The following is a 19,674-nucleotide window of genomic DNA, read 5'->3' as shown; positions in this document are numbered from 1 at the left end:
CAGCCTGCCCAGGACCACTATTAATTAGCAGGAAAAAAAGACACTGCCAAACCTCCTGCTTCATTCTCCCTGATTCTGTGTAACCTGAGAGTTTGTGGATTCTAATTGCATTAAGTGGATTTGAAATTCCAGCCACAGAGCACTGATCGATGTTAGCTTTAAAACAAAACAACAACAAAACACCTAAATGGCTAAAAGCCTCTTCCTAGCAGTCTGTAGTTTCCTTACAATGCAAGATTTAATTACAGCCTGGAGCCACTGCATGGCACAGGTCCTACAACCTTTTGTTTTTCTGAGACAGGGTTTCTCTGTGTAGCTCTGGCTGTCCTGGAACTCACTCTGTAGACCAGGCTGGCCTCGAACTCAGGCCTGCCTCTGCCTCCCAAGTGCTATGATTAAATCGTGCTCCACCACGCCCGGTTCCACAACCTTTAAAAAACAAAACAAAACAAAACAAAACAAACAAATAAAAAAACCCAAAACTGGTGTTCTGTTTAGTTTTTGGTTTCTCATGGCCTTTAAGAGGATTAAGGAATCCACATTTTTTTTTGGGGGGGGGGAACTGAAACAGAATAGAACCTACTTCACAGATATATATATATATATATTTTTAAAATTGATTTATTATTTTGAGGCAGGGTTTCATGTAGCCCAAAATGGTCTTGCTGTAGCTGAGGGTGACTTGAGCACCTGATCGATCCTTCTTGCTTCTACCTGCCATGTGTTAGGTTTGTAGATGTGGGCTACTGTGCTCAGTTAAAGTTCACAAAGGTTTTCTGCTCGGCTCAGCACCAGGCTAGAGCCTGTGCGGTTATAGCATATCACCGTGGTTTTGGTTTTCATTTTTTGTTTGTTTGTTTGTTTTTTGTTTTCCTGGTGCTGGGTGTTGTCCTGTGAACACCTGTTGTTGCTGCCCTGGCTTCCTGGGTTGTTAGCGTCCGCTTATTTCTCTGCTTGTGGACAGGTTTTTGGGAGGACGTCCATTGTCATTGCTGTTGGGCATTAGTTAGGACAGGAAGGTCTGGCAGCATTTGGGGTTTGAGGACATATTCTGAACCATTACCTACCTTCCAATCAACAAGTACTTCTTCCTTTTTCTTCTTGCCAGGGTCCCTGGCTGCAATTACATCTCCCCAGTGTGCTGTTCATTAAGGAGCAAACCAGAAACAAATCAGAGAACAGAGCACAGAGACCCTTCCCCCACTTATGACCACATGTGGACCTGTTTGTTGTCAAGAGACTTTGGGGGTACAGAAAGTATCTTCTAGTGAAATTGAGCAGTCCTTCCCTACATATAATTCCCATAATAATAAATAAATCTTAAAAAAAAAAAAAAAAAGAATACACTGGGGACATGAAAGTCACCAAGAAGCAAAGTCTTTAAGACCATTCTGTCTGTCACCCATTAGCTCTTAGGAGGGCTTGTGCCTCAGTTGCTGGCTTGGACAGAACCTATACAATGTAATCCTCAAGGCGTTTGGAGAGCATCAGAAGCCCTGCCAGCTTGTCCAAATTTTCATTTACAAACAGAAGAAATACAATGTGCATCATGCGCACGCGCGCACACACACACTGTGGATAGTAATATAGCTTTGTTTACTGGCTGAGCTGGGGTTACATTCTGTCCCCTGGACTTACCTCTGTGTCCAGGGGGACAGATGGGCCCTGTGAGAACTGAGACACTTGGAGCATGTCTGCAAGATGTGCAGTTAGAGGACAGTGAAGAGGGCCATTTTCTGGGTTCCCAGAGTGCTAGGCAGACCAGGGTCTACATGAAAATTAAAAGCAAAATTCTGATTTGCAGCCTCAGAGACAGGCTGCTAACTGTGCATTGGTTCTACAGGTGTCAAACTCCGCAATGATGGAATCCTTTAGCTTAAGGGTTTGGTTAACTGCATTAACTACATTAGTCAATCAGTACTACCTTTAACTACATTAGTCAGTCAGTACTACCTTTAACTACATTAGTCAATCAGTACTACTTTTTCTGGGGGTGGGCGGGGGGTGGTGCTGGACATCAAACCCAGAGCAGCATCTACACTAAGCATACACTCCCCCTGCAGCCGGCTCTGCTCTGCACTACTTTATAACGGGTTAGCAATGGTTTCAAGTGAGCTACAAACCACATTTAAGTCAGACTGGCCTGAGGGAGCAGCACATGCAGTCTTCTGCGTTTTCCCACTGCAGTCTGCTTAGAGGTCCTCCTTTGCTTCTCTTTGCTTAGTTTTTTGGGGCAGGGTCTCCCTCTATAGCCTGGTTAGCCCGTAGCTGGCTATGCAGACCAGGAATCTCCATAATCCTCTTGTTCTGAGTGGTAAGGTAGACTACAGACATTCACCACTACACCTAGGTAAGGTAGACTACAGACATTCACCACTACACCTAGGTAAGGTAGACTACAGACATTCACCACTACACCTAGGTAAGGTAGACTACAGACAGACATTCACCACTACACCTAGGTAAGGTAGACTACAGACAGACATTCACCTCTACACCTAGGTAAGGTAGACTACAGACATTCACCACTACACCTAGGTAAGGTAGACTACAGACATTCACCACTACACCTAGGTAAGGTAGACTACAGACATTCACCACTACACCTAGGTAAGGTAGACTACAGACAGACATTCACCACTACACCGAGGTAAGGTAGACTACAGATAGACATTTACCACTACACCTAGGTAAGGTAGACTACAGACAGACATTCACCACTACACCTAGGTAAGGTAGACTACAGACAGACATTCACCTCTACACCTAGGTAAGGTAGACTACAGACATTCACCACTACACCTAGGTAAGGTAGACTACAGACATTCACCACTACACCTAGGTAAGGTAGACTACAGACATTCACCACTACACCTAGGTAAGGTAGACTACAGACAGACATTCACCACTACACCTAGGTAAGGTAGACTACAGACATTCATCACTACACCTAGGTAAGGTAGACTACAGACAGACATTCACCACTACACCTAGGTAAGGTAGACTACAGACATTCATCACTACACCTAGGTAAGGTAGACTACAGACATTCACCTCTACACCTAGGTAAGGTAGACTACAGACATTCACCACTACACCTAGGTAAGGTAGACTACAGACATTCACCACTACACCTAGGTAAGGTAGACTACAGACATTCACCACTACACCTAGGTAAGGTAGACTACAGACAGACATTCACCACTACACCTAGGTAAGGTAGACTACAGACAGACATTCACCACTACACCTAGGTAAGGTAGACTACAGATAGACATTCACCACTACACCTAGGTAAGGTAGACTACAGATAGACATTCACCACTACACCTAGGTAAGGTAGACTACAGACAGACATTCACCTCTACACCTAGGTAAGGTAGACTACAGACATTCACCACTACACCTAGGTAAGGTAGACTACAGACAGACATTCACCACTACACCTAGGTAAGGTAGACTACAGACAGACATTCACCACTACACCTAGGTAAGGTAGACTACAGACATTCATCACTACACCTAGGTAAGGTAGACTACAGACAGACATTCACCACTACACCTAGGTAAGGTAGACTACAGACATTCATCACTACACCTAGGTAAGGTAGACTACAGACATTCACCTCTACACCTAGGTAAGGTAGACTACAGACATTCACCACTACACCTAGGTAAGGTAGACTACAGACATTCACCACTACACCTAGGTAAGGTAGACTACAGACATTCACCACTACACCTAGGTAAGGTAGACTACAGACATTCACCACTACACCTAGGTAAGGTAGACTACAGACATTCACCACTACACCTAGGTAAGGTAGACTACAGACAGACATTCACCACTACACCTAGCTTGTGATTTTTAAGGCAGGGTCTCTTTGCGACCTACGTTGGCTTCAGACTCCTGATCTTCGTGCCTCAGCCTCCCAAGTGCTGGGCATATGGTGAGGTACATGTCTTGCGGAATGAAGATCACAGCAGATTAGGACCTGGATTTTTGTGTGGTCTAGTTTTACACCAAAGATCAGGTCTCAACAAATCAATGCAGCCAGCAGACCAGTGTTTGCTATTTGACTTTACTCTATAAAAATACACAACTTAAATACATATGACACTCTGTATACAAGACATAAACAACTGGTAGATTTAACACTTTCAGTTATTTCAACAGAAAGCAAATATGTAAATTACCTTGTACGAGCATTCACAGTGGAGGGAAAGAATGTGCAGGGAGCGGTCAGCACCAGTGCAGGGAGCTAACCCAAACTGTCCAACTCTTCAGTAACAGCCTTTCACCAAGGGCCTTCTCCAGACTGCCCAGCACCGCACTGTGTGTTAAGACACAGACCCACTGCCTGCCCATACCACAAGTAAACACATCCACCCTCCTCAGGGACAGTTAATGGAGCAATCAATGTCCAAGGGCACTAACCAGGTCTAAAACTGTGCTCAGCACCAGGATGAGAAGGAGCAATAGCTCTTTGCTTGCAAAGCCTGAAGTGGAAATTGCTTAGCTTGATTTTGCAACTAAATTCATCTTCAAAAGGTTTACAAAAACGCTGGGGACTTAGCTCCATGGGAGGCAGCATGAGAGAACCTACTGAGCTGACCTGGAAGGGATCACTGTCATTGCTAGAGGCGATATGCTGGCTCCTTGCTTCCTAGCTTCAAATGGCAATCCCTCTGTCTTTCTACCACTTGTCCCCGATTCAGTGCTGGCAGGAGCCCCTTGTCCTACTCTGACGAGCTTTCAGCCATTTAGATACCTGACCATCTAGCTGCCTGACCGAACTAAGACAGAAATAGGTACCTGACCATCTAGATACCTGACCATCTAGCTGCTCACCGAACTAAGACAGAAATAGGTACCATTTTGCAGGTATAAAGAAGTATTTATCACTTGAGATTTCAATCAGTGAGAAGATACTAGAATATGTTTCCTGAGGTAAATACAAGCCTTAAAGAATGGTGTACAGTGTGCAGAAGGACAGCAGCCTTACTCTCAGCATCTGGACTCGTGAGTTAAGATGCTGGCAAAGCCACAGACGACATTGACATGGAGAAGTAAAGCGGCAGTGCGTAGAGAGACACTGAGAGCGGAGTCCAGCAGCTCCCAGGATAGAGACACTGAGAGCAGAGCCCAGTAGCTCCCAGGATAGAGAGACACTGAGAGCAGAGCCCAGCAGCTCCCGGGATAGAGACACTGAGAGCAGAGCCCAGTAGCTCCGGGGTTAGAGAGACACTGAGAGTGGAGCCCAGCAGCTCCAGGGAGACACAGAGGAGAGCACACACCAGGGGAGGGGAGGACGCTCTAAAGTGCTGACGAAGGCTGGAAGACGAACTCAGAAATGCCTCCAGGGACTTCCAACAAGTGAAGAGGTGACACCAGTTGGTGACTCAGATGGAGAAGGACACAGCTTTTTAAGATAACAGTTGTTCAAATATTTTATCCCTTCTTTTTTTTGGGGGGGGGCAAGGTTCTTTATAAAAACGTTTCAGCCTCTGAAATGACTGAGTTGAGACTCCTGCTGACGTCCTAAGATCTTAAATGTGCAAGCAGTTTTCAAAATGTCGAAGGACAAAGCACACAGCTGCACTAAGAATTTCAATGAATGCAGAGGTCTGTACCGGATCACGAAGCCAGGGTTCAGAATACTTTTCGTTCTGAGCTATGCTCTGTTGTTTCCTAATGCTCTGCTGAGAGACTAAAGAAACCAGACACATTCTGGGACCCTGAGGCTTCACCTCTTCATTTTATTACTCTTACATAAATAAATAAATAAATAAGATGCTACGCAGCCACCCTAGATATAAGTAAGATGTCAGGAACAGCGTCTCAAGATCTGAGAATCAGCAAGTGACCTGAGGGACCCAAATGGGAACACTAAAGCCCCCTGCTGTAACTGCTCTCCTGCCCATGTGGTTGAACGAGGCGCAGCCTGGGCCCCGCACTCAGGCTGACAGCACCACACACACCTCTCATCCTCATGACTCCCACTTTCTGTTCCAGGAGCAGCTGGATAATCAGATGTGCTAGGCGTGAGGGAGCCTCAAGCAGAACTGAGGCCCATGAGAACCATGAGGTGGAGCTCAATCACCTCAGAAGCTAATTCAAGCCACGCAGCCGTATGCTAATACAGCCGTATGCCAGACCTCTTTATCCTTTTATACACATCTGAGTTCACTAAGAACAACATTTTAAAGCTCAGAGCAGCTGCGCAGAGCACAGCCATGCAAAGTGAGGCCACTATGGAGAAAGGAAAAACCCAGAGGACTACAAGGGTTTAGACAGGAAGCCAAGAGCTTGTCTTCTTAGGCAAGAGACATGTTATCTGGCAACCGTTATGGGATAGGTATTTAAAAGTCATCCTTTGAGTTCCAGGTAGCACAGGTGGCTGCAGCTCAAAATAAGAATACCAGAGTTCAGAGGGATGACAGGAGTCGAGCAACATGAGCCCAGCTCCATCAGCTCCATCCAGTCCTGTGGACCAGGCAGGGGCAACAGCACGAGAAAGGCTTCTCTCTATGCAACATGAGTTTTCATACTTGTAATTTTAAAATACTATTCAGAAATTTGGAGTCCAAGCAGAAACTGTAGGGATTCTGCCCCACACAGGCCCAAGACGTCCCAGTGTGCCCCAAATGGATCCTACTTATTTCAAGTCAGCTGAGCCCAGGGCAAGAGGAAAGGCCATGGCAGATGTGGGATGTAACAAAGAGTGGGGCGAGAGGAGAGCAGAAGAAAGAGACGGGTCTGTGGAAGAGGGCCCGCCTGCCTCTCCCACCACCTGTGGTGAGGACTGAGGACAGGGACGAGTCTCATGCAGGGTCCCTCCTAGTGCCCAACATGCCTGAGCTCAGGAAAGGCCCAAGCTGGCCTTTCCGTCTGAATGGTGTGACTGAGCGCACACTCCCAAGTGACCCACAATGCGCCCTCTAAGAGCTTCTGTTCTGGTGTCGGGCCCCTCATTCCCAGGGACACAGCATCCTTGCTGCTTGATGCTAGCAACTATTTCTAGGGCAGAGCAAAGGCCTGGGATCCGGGATGAGCTTCAGGTTCTCCAGCTCCTGTGGCTGGCACTGCCTCTCTCTTAGCACTGGCTTGTCTCCCCCTGGTGGCTGGAGAAAGAACAGAGTCAGTGTCCTAAAAGGGCAGATAACAGTGCTAGCTCACATCACTCTTCTACAAGGTTGCCTGTTTTTCTTTGAAAGTCTTGCCAAGTAATTCAATCCAGACTGGCCTCTCTCTTGCAATACTCCTGCCTCATCCTCCACCATCTCTGGCTACTAACTGTACAGGCTGATGGTTAAAATACTAACCAGGAAGCCGCTTAGTGGGGTGCAGGCTCCCGGGGGCCAGGCTCTTTCTCTCTCCTGTTGTTATTCCTTTCTCTGATGGTGGGCAGATGGATGGATGGAGGGTTGCTGGGAGGAAGAGCAGGTGGGTCACAGTCATGGACTTTCACAGGTGAATGCATAAGCGATGACACAATGACAAACACCTAGTTATCTGGCAATAAGAAATGAAGTGCATAAGAGATGTGGGGTTATCTCTCACACAAAAGCGGTCATCTCACTGAGAAATGGCCACAACATGGTAACAGGCACCCATACTATTAACTTACACATGAGGGAACACAACAGTGAGCATTCGTGAAGGAAAACTCCATGTTGGTTATTTCACCTCAAGGGGAGTCTGTTTGCACTTGAGCTCGCTTGTAGTTTCCTCTGCCTCTACTTGATGTTTTTCAGGAGGGCTGTCCGGGCATTCACAACTGCTTTGAAGGCATCTTCACTGCCTGGTGCTACACACTTGTCCGGGTGAAGCAGCACAGCCAGCTTCCGGTAGGCCTTATTAACTTCCTCCCTGCAAAGAGCAGACAAGCTCTGTCAGTGACCAGGTTGGCCCCAAATCCTGCATCTGGACACTACACATCTCCCATGGAATTACCTCCTTTTCTCAAAGGTAGGACTAAAAGAATAGAAAATAACAAACAATGGGTTGCATACAAGTAAAAAATACAGTGCAGGTTGAGTCTAGGAGACAGTCAAAGAAGGATCAAGGGCAGCCTGGCATCTCTACACATGTAAGAGGCACAGAGCAAGCAAGCCTTTGCTAACTGAAGGAATGAGAACCTGGGAGCCAGAAGTAATCCCTCAGGAGAGGCTTCTAGAAAAGGAACTTGTGATTAGTATGGGGTGGGGGCTTCGGAGAACTGGGGAAGGAAACAGTAGAGAGGCCGTTTCCCAAAGCTGAGAGACAGGGAGATGACGACCACAGCAGCCCAGGCCTGAAAGCAAAGGTTCAGCTGGAGGCAGCTGTGAGCACCACCAAGGGAAGAGAGCTTATACAGCATGAGGCAAAAGTCAGCGGAAGCACGGATGTACTCAGCGTGCAACCAGAGAGGATGAGACAGTTCCGCGGTCTGGAATAGCAGGACCTGGCTGGAGAAGGCCCAGAGACGACAGGCTCCCATCCCTACTCTTCATCACCCTCAGGTGCCAGGCTCCTGTAGAGTTCTATCCCCACCACAAGATTTTACTTCTCAGGATTCCTTTTGTCACCAGGGTCCCCGTGATCCCGTCAGCATGGCATGGTGCAGTGTTAGGTGCCCTTGCCGCTGTTCTCATTAGGACTTCTCATAGCACTCTCACAGTTAATAAATGCTCTTTGCAGCTTGGAGATGGGAGAAAGTCTGATGTTAATCTGGAGTGTGACTAAGGTCTGGGGTCACAGCAGTAACGTCCTGTATTTTAGGCAAAGACACCAGATCTTTTCCTTCTGCTAGATGAGTCGTGACTTTCTTGTTCTAGCTTTGCATGTTACATTCTACATATGCAATATATAACCTTTTGTCGGGTGTGTATGTGTAATGAATGCCTCTCTGTGTGTGTGTGTGTGTGTGTGTGTGTGTGTGTGTGTGTGTGTGTGTGTGTGTGTGTGTGTGCACGCGCGCGCTTGCACAGGCACACTCATCTAGAAGCCCAGGGTCTTCCTCTTTTCATTTTATTTCTTAAGACGAGGTTTGTTAAGCCTCAACATGGCTGCTTTGGCTAGACTGGCAGGCCAATGGGCTCTTGGGATTCACCTGTCTCTGCCCTCCCAAAACTAGGATATGCTGCCAGGCCTGGCTTTTATGTGGGTGCTGGGTGTCCAAACTCAGGTCCTCGTGCTTGTGTAGCAAGCACTTTATCCACTGAGTCCCCTAGCCTCACATGTGTACTCTTGATATTAGTTATCAAGAGGCATTCCCCTTCTTGGAAGAAATTTCAATGGCCAGTCTGTATTTATCCAGAGAGCCTGTGTCCTTGAGGCAAGTCTAGAATCTCTCCCTTCTCCAAGACAGTCTGGGGCAGGGACAGGGAGCCAATGCTTTAGAGGTGACATCTAGACAGGCTCAGGGTTAGGCCTGGCCTCTCACTGAGTACCTTTCAAGATTCATAGGCATAGGAAAGTCTCTCAAGGGAAAGTTATAGAGCAACTAGACTAGTGCAGGTGTGTGCTACTACCTACAGATAGTAAGGTGTCAGCAATATATCAAATGCTACCTACAGACAATAAGGTATCAACAATGTATCAATGCTACTTACAGACAATAAGGTGTTAACAATGTATCAGTACGAGCCAGGCTGTAGTGGTGCACACCTTTAATCTCAGCACTTGGGAGGCAGAGGCAGACAGATTTCTGAGTTCGAGGCCAGCCTGGTCTACAGAGTGAGTTCCAGGTCAGCCAGAGCTACACAGAGAAACCCTGTCTTGAAAAACCAAAAACCAAAACAAAAACAAAACCAAAAACAAAAAACCCAATATATCAGTGCCCCCTACAAACAGTAATGTGTCAACCATGTTCAGTGCTCCCTATAGACAGAAAGGTTTCTTTAAAGTTGAAGAACTGTAATCACATCTGGCTCCAAACAAGTACCAGAATTCTCTAGAACTTAACTATCTAAGGATTTGTTCCAAATGCGCTCCATGTCGTTTGATAGACACAGTTGTGTAAAGATAAACTTGTGCTTATATGGGTTATGAAAACAGAAATCATAGGGGCCTGGAAGCTCTGGCAGATTAACTGAAGTCAATAAAGAGCCAAAATTGTCTTTTTCTTCAACACACACTACTTAAAATATATTATAAGGAGATGAAGAGGTTCCTTAATAGTGGAGCCAATATCATTAGCAAATGACATGGAAGATTCAGAATTAGATTACAGAGAATCCAAAGGGAGATTAAGACACCAATAAACTTTTGCTGCATGTGCAAACCCATGTAAGTCCCTTCACAAGTGTGAGCGCTCTTGGCACTCGGGAGGTCCAGGTGGCCCCATCAGCCTTCCCAGTTCTCCCCTCTTTGCCTTGGGTGTGAAGATGTGCCACAAGGCCAAGAAGAAAAGGGGAGCTGCTGCTGACATGCAGTTTCAAGGTCAGGTGCTTCCACCGCGGCAGTCTTGGTGCCAAAGGGTAAAGCACGGGAGGACAGTATGATAAAATAAGACCCTAAACACTTGGGAGGCAGAGGAGGGGGACCTCTGTGAGCAAGAGACAGCCTGGTCTACATAGTGAGTTCTAGCCCAGCCAGAGCTTTAAAAAAATCCAAAACAACTCTCCCCCCAAAAATAACATCAAAAATAAAGAAAATGAAACCCTCATACCCTCGTAGCCAACCACACTTCATGTGCAGTCATGTTACCATGCTCAGTAATGAGTTGTTTTTGCACAGTGAAGAATACTTTCTTTTCCTTCTCCTTGTGTGTTGGGAGACTGATCCCAGAGCTGTGTGTGTAAGTTCTTTACCACTGAACTAAATGCCCCCAGTCCTCTTTTTCATTTTTCCTTTGGAGAAAGAGTCTGACTAACCTAAACTGACCTCAAGTTTGTACTCTTCTTCAGACTCTACAGTACTGGGCTTACAGGTGTGCACCACTATGCCCAGCTCCTCCTCAATCCAACAGGTAACCACGTATCACCCAATCACACATACACATCAACCAATCACAGCAGAGAACAAGCAGGTTCATGAGAAGACAGCTGGGCAGACAGGGCTCCTGGGCCAGGACACACTGCTGGCTCCTGGGTCCCCAATGACCACCCATTTCACTGAACCCCAGTTCCCCAGGGAAATGAGAACAAGTTGAAAGATCTTTCTTCTTCTAAAACTCTATGATTTAAAAATTATTTTTTGTAAAGTTTTCTTAGGTTATGTCAGATTCTTGCTCAACACAGTTGAAGGTGGAGCAAGCCATTTCCTCAAGTGTTCACGAAAAACAGGACACAGCCTGCTCAGCAGGCAGTGTTCCTTCTGCTTCATTTACCTCTGCGTTAAGTTAGTGGGGCAGAGTCCTTATGAGACTTATTTCTACATGTCTTCAAGTTCCTAGGCAATCAGAAGAAGAAAGGTTGTGTACAAGTTTTGGCAACAGAGCCTCTTCCAGAACTAAGCATCCTGAAACTGCTTACCTTGAGGCTCCAGGTCTGACTCCTAGCATCTCCCAGCTGTCCTTACTATTTCGGATTCTGCGAATAGTGTCTGCTTGTTCTTTGGTGAAACTAGCACTGCTACTTGCAGTAGGACGCTTCCCGCCATTTTCACACAAGTCAACTATGGACAAGTAAAAGGTCTGCAGGAAGAAAACACACCCCGGATGATTGTCTGAAACCGACTGTATGTGTGAAACCCCTTCAGCTGGAAGCTACCGGAAGACTGTTTTCTCCCAGGATTGGAACTATATATATCGCCCCCCTCTTCCCTCTGCCCACTTGGCACTGAAGATGGAACCCAGGGCCTGACACTTACTAGGCAAGCGCCCTACCACTGAGCTAAATCCCAACCCCCTACCTACATATTTTTAAAACAGAAAAGTAATAGCTAACTTAAAATTTATTAATTTAAAAAATTAAAATGATTCATAATTCTATTCTCAAAAAACCACAGTTGAAGTTGGTAATAGACTAACACAGTCAGAAAGTCTCAAACAGTAAAATATAAAGCCCTTTTCTGCCCTGAGTCTTCTCCCTGATACATTAGCATACTTTAGTAGTGGAAACATCTGCCACCAGCAAATTTCATGTACAAATACATACATATTTACACAAAGGCTCTCGGATGAACACAATGCTCAGCAGTTTGCAGTTTCCCTCATAACATATCTTGCCCAGGCCTGGTAGTGCATGCCAGTCATCCCAGCTACTTGGGAGGCTAAGGTAGGAGAAGCAGGAGTTCAAGGTCTGCCTGTACTATACAGGGAATTCAAGACAGCTTTTTCTTTTTTTCTTTTTTTTTTTTTTTCCTTTGGTTTTTCGAGACAGGGTTTCTCTGTGTAGCCCTGGCTGTCCTGGAACTCACTTTGTAGACTAGGCTGGCCTCGAACTCAGAAATCCGCCTGCCTCTGCCTCCCAAGTGCTGGGATTACAGGCGTGCGCCACCACCGCCCAGCTCAAGACAGCTTCTTAATGAGACCTGGGCTCAAAACAACAAGGAAAGGGCAGACGTAGGCTACAGCTCAGTGGTGACTGCTGAGCATGAGCAGGGGCCCAGGTTCAATCTCTAGCTCCTCCTTGGAATCATCCTAAATTTATGTCTGTCTTTGCTTTGACTTCAGCATTCTATTATGTGGCTATACCATGGTTTATTTAATTCCCTACTCCTGGACTAGCCAATTGCCTAGTCTTTTAGGCATTACAAACAATACTGAATTGTTTTGGGTTTTGCTTTTGCTTTTTGAGACAGGGTCTCACGTAGCCTAGGATGGCCCTGAACTAGCTACATAGCAGAGTGTGATACTGAACCCATGGTCTTCCGGTCTCTGCCTCTTTTTTTTTTTAAAGATTTATTTATTTATTATATGTAAGTACACTGTAGCTATCTTCAGACACTGCAGAAGAGGGCGTCAGATCTCATTACGGATGGTTGTGAGCCACCATGTGGTTGCTGGGATTTGAACTCTGGACCTTCAGAAGAGCAGTTGGGTGCTCTTAACCACTAAGCCATCTCGCCAGCCCCGGTCTCTGCCTCTTAAGTTCTAGGATGACACATGTGTCATACCACGTGCAGCTCTGTAGTGTGTGCTCCTGGGTAATCTCAACTTGAGTTAAACTGAACAAATGTACAAGGCAGCTACTTTCAGGCAGTGGACACAGCAAACATGAAATCACTGAGGTGGCTACTAATTCTCTTCTGTAGGTCATATTTGGGTCATACAGACACAGAGTCCCACTGAGAGAGGGAGGCAGAAGCAGAGATCAGAGTCTGAGGTGACAGCAGCAGAGAAGGCACTGGGCAGGAAGGTGCCAGGAGGAGGTGAACCCATCAAGGTGGCAGTTCCTCGAGGATTTTTACCTAAAAACCTAGGTTACTCAAACAAAGATTGAGACTGCCTGAGGTTTACCAGACAGGAACTAAGAATACAACCCATTCCTCACCACTAGGCAAAAAAAACTAGCCCAAGACACTTGAGCTTGGCCTTCCCAGAACACTTGCGAACTCCCTGGGGTACACAGAGAGGCTGTACTGTATCTCAGGAGTTTCCCACATCCTAACTAAACCCAAAGCCAAGAACCAACACGATTGACGCAAGACAGACGTTGGAAGCTGAAACCCTACCAAATTAGACGGTTTAGGGAATACTCTGGGCTTCCTTCAGATCTCTGACATTAAAGCAAAAATGCAAGCTGACACGAGTTCATTGCAATATACCTTCTGCAACAAGAAGCAGCATTCTTCTGAGAAAGCCAGAGAAATATGCAGGGTCTCTACAATGTTGTCTTCACAGATGTGGTAAGCAATCAAAACCTTGCTACCACACAAACAAGGAACCATGGCCAATGTCAGGGGGAAGCAGTCAGTAGTGACTAAACCTGAGCTGGTTCCAATGCTGGAGTTAGGTCTCAAAGAACACCTAGCTATTTTTCAGAAATAATGAAAGAAGATAAAGAGAGTTATATCTTTAAAAAAAAAATACCTTATTTGGGCCCTGGAGAGATGGTTTAGCATTAAAAGCACACATTGCTCTTGAGAGGACCAGGGTTCAGTTCCCAGCACCCACATGGCAGCTCACAACAGTCTAAAACTCCAGCTTCAGGTGACCCAACACCCTCTTCTGACCTCTGTGGGTACCAGGCAAGCACATGGTATACATACAGACAGGCGAATGCTCATATACATTAAAAAAAAAAAATCTTTAAAAATGGGCTGGTGAGATGGCTCAGTGGGTAAGAGCACCCGACTGCTCTTCCAAAGGTCCGGAGTTCAAGTCCTGGCAACCACATGGTGGCTCACAACCACCCTATATAACGAGATATGACGCCCTCTTTTGGAGTGTCTGAGGACAGCTACAGTGTACTTACATATAATAAATAATAAATAAGTCTTAAAAAAAATCTGAAATAAAAAAAAAAACGGGCTGGGGAGAGAGGGCTTAGTGGGTAGGATCTGCTGCCCAAGCTGAGGCCCTCAGTTTAATCCCCTGTAAGCACAGTAAGGTGTGCTTGTAACCCAGCACTAAGGAATCAGAGATCGGTGGTATCCAGTCAGCCTAGGTGAATTCATGAGCCCCAGGCCAGTGACAGACCCTGTCTCAAAAAAACAAGGAAACCTGAGGAATGACCCCAAAATTGTCCTCTGGCATCCACATATGCACACTCAAAAGTGCACACATATACACATACCAAAAGCCAAAGAAAAAACAGCAAGGCTTCCCATACTTGATGAAAAAATACCTATTCTCTAAAAAAATTTTTTTATCTGAGGGCTGGAGTAGAGAAGTGCATGTGCTGTTCTAGCAGAGGACTTGTGTTTGATTTCCAGCACCCACATGGCAGATCTTGATAAACTGTAACTCTAGCCCCAGAGGACCCAAAACCCTCTTCTTGCTTCCATGGGCACCAGGCAATCTCAGAAAATGAACAAATCCCAGGCAGAATACATATAAAGAGAGACACACCTCAACATAGCCTGTGGCAAACCAGAAATAAAGACAGACTCCCCAAAGCAGCAAAATGGAGAAAGGTGTACTATGGACAGAGAGATTAGCATATGAATGAGGCCAGAGGAGAATGGAATCTAATCCATGGAGATGCCAGCTACTCTTATTTGCATAAGGAAGCATTGTATATGTGTATTAAATGATCACAGACTATGCATAGTTAAAGTACTCAACCAGAAGAAAAAGAAGTGTTGTCCCTCAGTTACTGCACACACTCCCTGAGATGTTCTCATGTGTGAAACAAAAGCAATACTCATGTCACACATCTCAAATAACGTGAGATATGTAAACACCCAGAACTGTCAAAGGTTAGTTGGGTGGCTGTGTATCACAAATACATGGCGTACACGAAGACCAATGTGCTCAAATGAAGAGGGAGCATAGCAAGTCCTGCTAGTCAAGGATGGCACCTGTCTTCCAGGAGTGGCCTCTTGTGCGAAAGAAATCAAGAGAAAGAATCAATACAATCTCACACAGCAATTAAGACCGACTTTGTGCAGGATAGCCGTACTATCTGAAAGGCTAAAAATTCCCAAATGTTAGATACACTCACAAGAAGAAAAATAGTTTATTTACACCCCCACTTCTGTATTGGCTGGTTTGTTGTGTCAACTTGACACAAGCTAGAGTCATCACAGAGAAAGGAGCTGCTGTTGAGGAAATGCCTCCATGAGATTCAGCTGTAGGGCATTTTCTCAATTAGCAATCAATGAGGGAGGGTCCAGCCCATTGTGGGTGGTGCCAGCCCTGGGCTGGTGGTCCTGGGTTCTATAAGAAAGCAGGCTGAGCAGGCCATGTGAAGCAAGCCAGTAAGCAGCATCCCTCCATGGCCTCTGCATCAGCTCCTGCCTCCAGGATCCTGCGCTGCCTGAGTTCCTGTCCTGAGTAAAGCCAAATAAACCCTTTTCTCCCCAAGCTGCTTTTTGGTTATAGTGTTGCATCGCAGCAATAGAAACCTTTTAACAAAGACACCTTCTAAATGGATCTACAATCAGGCCCTGACTTTATTACTTACTGTTTTAAGTAGCCTCCTTTCCTAAAAATTATTCAAAATTAATGGTTTTAAAAAGTGAATCTGGTGCTACAGAGCCAGGAGCAGGGTCAGAGCTGTAGTGCTAAGGTGGGGAAGTGGCAGACAGGTGGGTCCTGGTGACTCTCTCGATGCCAGTCTAGACAGCTGGTGAGCTCCAGCTCCCCAAGAGAGTCCCAGCTCAAACGGTGGAGAGCAAGAAAGACACTTGACATCAACCTCTACACACCTGAGAGGACACCTATACACATCTGCATACACATATGCACACACATATGCACACAACAAGAAATGATTGTCTACTCAGGCTGCCATGGGAGCACAGCCTTCCACTCACTGCCTTTTGGATTTTTCTGTGTGACCAGCTAGATTCTGCAGTGATGGTCTCCTAGTCTCTAAACTAAGTGAGTTGGGAGCTGCTCTGTGAGTATAGGGTCAGATAACCTGTGTGTGCCAAGTCAGTTTTGCCACAGTAAGGCTTCATATGAATGTAACACCATTATCCAAAGACAGTTTTGAAGAGAAATCTTCATCTCAGTGCAGCATAGTGACTTGCTAACTCTGGTGATCACCACAAACACCTGGAGTGTTTCTCAAGACACAAATTTCAAGGGTCGAGTCAGACGTGGTGGCATACACTTTTGAGCCAGCACTCAGGGGACAAAAGCAGGCAAACCTTTTTGAGTTTGAGGCCAGCCTAGTTTATCTAGAGAGTTCTAGGACAGCCAAGGCAACACAGTGAGACCCTGTCTTAAACAAAAGTAAACTATCCGTAGGCTCCACGGCAGCATGAGGCTCCGAGAGGCCCAAAGCATTTCCCCAGGGGTGAAGGGTCACTCTGAGCGTCTACTTGATGGAACTTGGAGTCACTGGGGACCGTCTGAGGGCTTTTCTACACTGGGCTGGGAAGACTCACCCTAACTATGACAGCACCACAGCATGGAGTTCTGGACTGAAGAAAGCAAGCAGAGGTCTGGCCTGCGCTCACCTTTCTCTGCCTCCTGAGTGTTGGCTTCCACCTTCTGTCACCGTAACTTCCCTGCCACAGTGGCCTGTTCCCTTCAATTGTATCTAAAACTAAGCCCTTGCTTTCCTTAAGTTGCTCTGGCCAGGCGTTTTCTGACAGCGATGGAATATCAGGTGACTAAGATGATGAGTTAGGTCTGCCCTACACCAGATCACTCCGATTCTCTCACTCCCTCCACTCCACCCCTTCTTTGACAAAGTCCCATTACTGTTTTGCTTCTCAGAATCTCAACTAGGACTTGCCCCGGCTGGCTTTGACACAAATCCTAGAACAGGACGTCTGGTTACCTGGAACATCTCGTTGATTCCCTCTCCAGTTTGTGCTGATGTTTCAAAGTACAGGAACCCTTTGCTTTCAGCCCAGAGACGCCCCTCACTTTCATCGATGCAGCGGTGTTTGGAGCAGTCGATCTGAAATAAAGTCAGGGCAGGACAGAGAGAGAATCCACCTTGGCCCACTACACCAGGCCACGTGAGGTCTCTACCCTGAGCCCCAGAGCTATGTGTAAAACCATCAGGCTAAACAGGACCAAACAACAAAGCCCAATGACAGAGTCTCCATCTAATTTAGACCACACTTCCCACTTCCTCCCATGGGAAAGCAGCTGTTGTGTACTCTGGGACAGTTGAATCATTACCTGTCCTACCCAAGAGGCCACCTTCTGCCTTAAACAAGCTCTCCCACCAGGTCAAACTGCAAATATTAGGTTTTTCCTGTATAGTCCCTAGACTGTTTCCTCAAGATGGAATCCAAGGGGGAAAAAATGAACAAAAATCCAGTTAGATCAGGTTTCATGGTTTTTGTCTCAAAGACATGTTTTCAAAGGCTAATTTTTTATTATTATTATTTTTTTGAGATGGAGGGGTTGACCTCACTATGTAGCCCAGGTTATCCTAGAACTCACTCTGTAGACCAGGAGACCAGGCTGGCCTTGAACTTAGAAATCCTGCCTCTGCCTCCCAAGTGCTGGGATTAAAGGCATCACCTACCTCTGCCTGGCTAAGGCTACTGATTTCTATGTTAAAAAATAACATGCCCTCATTATGCGTGCATGTGTCTGTGCTTGAAGACTAAAGACGAGGTCTCACTAAACCATGCTGCCCAGGAACTCTACATAGCTCAAGTCAGCATCAAATTCAGAGAGCTCCTGCTCCTGATCCTGAGTCCTGTGATTTCAGGCTGAGTCACATACCCAGCTCTTTCCTTTTTGTGTCCTCAAAAGCACAACTGTTAGCAAACCCATTCAGAGCAGTTACCTTGTTGGCACAAACAACAAAGACAATGTTGTCCATGTTCCCGTGAGGCCCAAGCTCCTGCTTCATCTCTGCCAGCCACGAATCAAGGGCATCAAATGAGTCTTTCTGTCCAACATCATAGACTAGTATCACACCTTGTGTGTCCTTGTAAAACTCATTTCGGACCTGCGGATGGAAGAACAGAGGAATAAAGTGTTGGTGCTACGATCTTTATAAAAATGTACCTCACAGTCACTAAGTAACAAACTGTGTCCTTTATTTATATTAGGAGTACTCACTATTGTATCTCAGTATTTACTGGCTTTGAGAGGACTTCGTATAAAATCAAAATGAAACAAACAAATGTGGAGTCAGGAGAATGTTTAGCAGGAAACAAGGGCTTGGCTCCTCAGAGGCAGCGCTCTCTGTGGGTAGACTTAGAAGCACAGTCGTGTAAAGACGGTCTCAGGAAGGTAGATGAACAATCAAAGGGAACTTCGAGCAGAATGACACCATCACGGATGATGGCTGCCACCACACAACATCACATCCCGGTTAACCCAGCATCCTAGTCAGGGCTTTGGCTTCACGACTATTCCAGGGCTGAACATCAATTTTCAGCCTCCAACCTCAGAGCCCAGTGCAATCGGATGGCAAGAGGCACAGCTAAGGAGGCAGGCAGCTCTAGGTTCACATGGACCAGAAGTGTGTGACCTTTGTGTGACCTTGATCACATGACCTTTGTGCACTTCCTCATCTGTAAAAGGAAACTGTACAATGGCCCGACTAGGGGAGATCATGAAGGCGACACACTTTGCACAGCACCTGGGGAACGATGCACACAGCTTCTTCTCCTTTCTTCTTTGCATTCTGTCTAACTGTCCTGAGATAATTCATCAGAAATGGCAATTTACCTCTGGCACATAGCTGTACCTCTCAAAAGAGTTGACAGTAAGTGCAGGGTGAGCTCAGGTGGTAGAGGCAGTGAGAAGTTGGGTGGGCGGGAATTCTGAAGGTTGGAACCTTGACAGAGAACATAGCTGTATGTTCTTTTCACAAGGTCCTCGATGCACTCAGACGCACTCAGCTAAGCATTCGGAAGTGAAGAAGCAGGGGATGGTGGCCGCGTCTGCTACAGCAGCATTCAGGAGGCTGAGAATGGGATTATGTTTATGGCAAGCTTAGGTTGCATACTGAGTTTGAGGCCAGCCTGGCTACATAGCAAGACTGAAGCAAATGTGACCTATATCATACACCCTATGGGGGAAGGCATTTATTTTTCACACTGGGCATGAAAGTTTGAGCCAACAAAAACCTTGATCAAGAATATAAGGTTCTATCACTAATTACAGAAATCTAAGAAGCAATCCAGCATGGTAAAAAAACAACAGAAGCAGG

General features: G+C 46.1%; 1 protein-coding gene across 13 annotated transcripts in view; it reads right to left on the bottom strand.

Annotated features, from left to right (window-relative positions):
* Dnajc27 (DnaJ heat shock protein family (Hsp40) member C27) overlaps positions 1-19,674 on the bottom strand; it is a 41,572-nt gene that overhangs the window by 9,466 nt on the left and 12,432 nt on the right. The window contains exons 4-9 of one of the 13 annotated variants that reach the window (XR_872397.2): positions 18,298-18,462; positions 17,329-17,526; positions 11,461-11,621; positions 7,691-7,873; positions 1,639-1,768; positions 1,068-1,141 (exon numbers count right to left, since the gene is read on the bottom strand). Coding sequence is in view for 2 of the 13 variants with exons in the window: in XM_006515052.3 (XP_006515115.1) it covers positions 7,741-7,873; positions 11,461-11,621; positions 17,329-17,526; positions 18,298-18,462 (657 nt within the window). In the remaining 11 variants the exon portion in view is untranslated. Of the gene's footprint in view, positions 1-1,067; positions 1,142-1,638; positions 1,769-4,062; positions 7,874-11,460; positions 11,622-17,328; positions 17,527-18,297; positions 18,463-19,434 lie in introns of those variants that run through there. The other 12 variants (XR_872399.2, XR_381181.3, XR_381182.3 and 9 more) reach the window with 12 other exon arrangements.

This window comes from Mus musculus, chromosome 12 (assembly GCF_000001635.26).
Source record: "Mus musculus strain C57BL/6J chromosome 12, GRCm38.p6 C57BL/6J".
Taxonomy (NCBI): Eukaryota; Metazoa; Chordata; class Mammalia; order Rodentia; family Muridae; genus Mus; species Mus musculus.
Note: the sequence above shows the minus strand (reverse complement) of the source record. Positions and strands in the feature narration are given on the sequence as shown.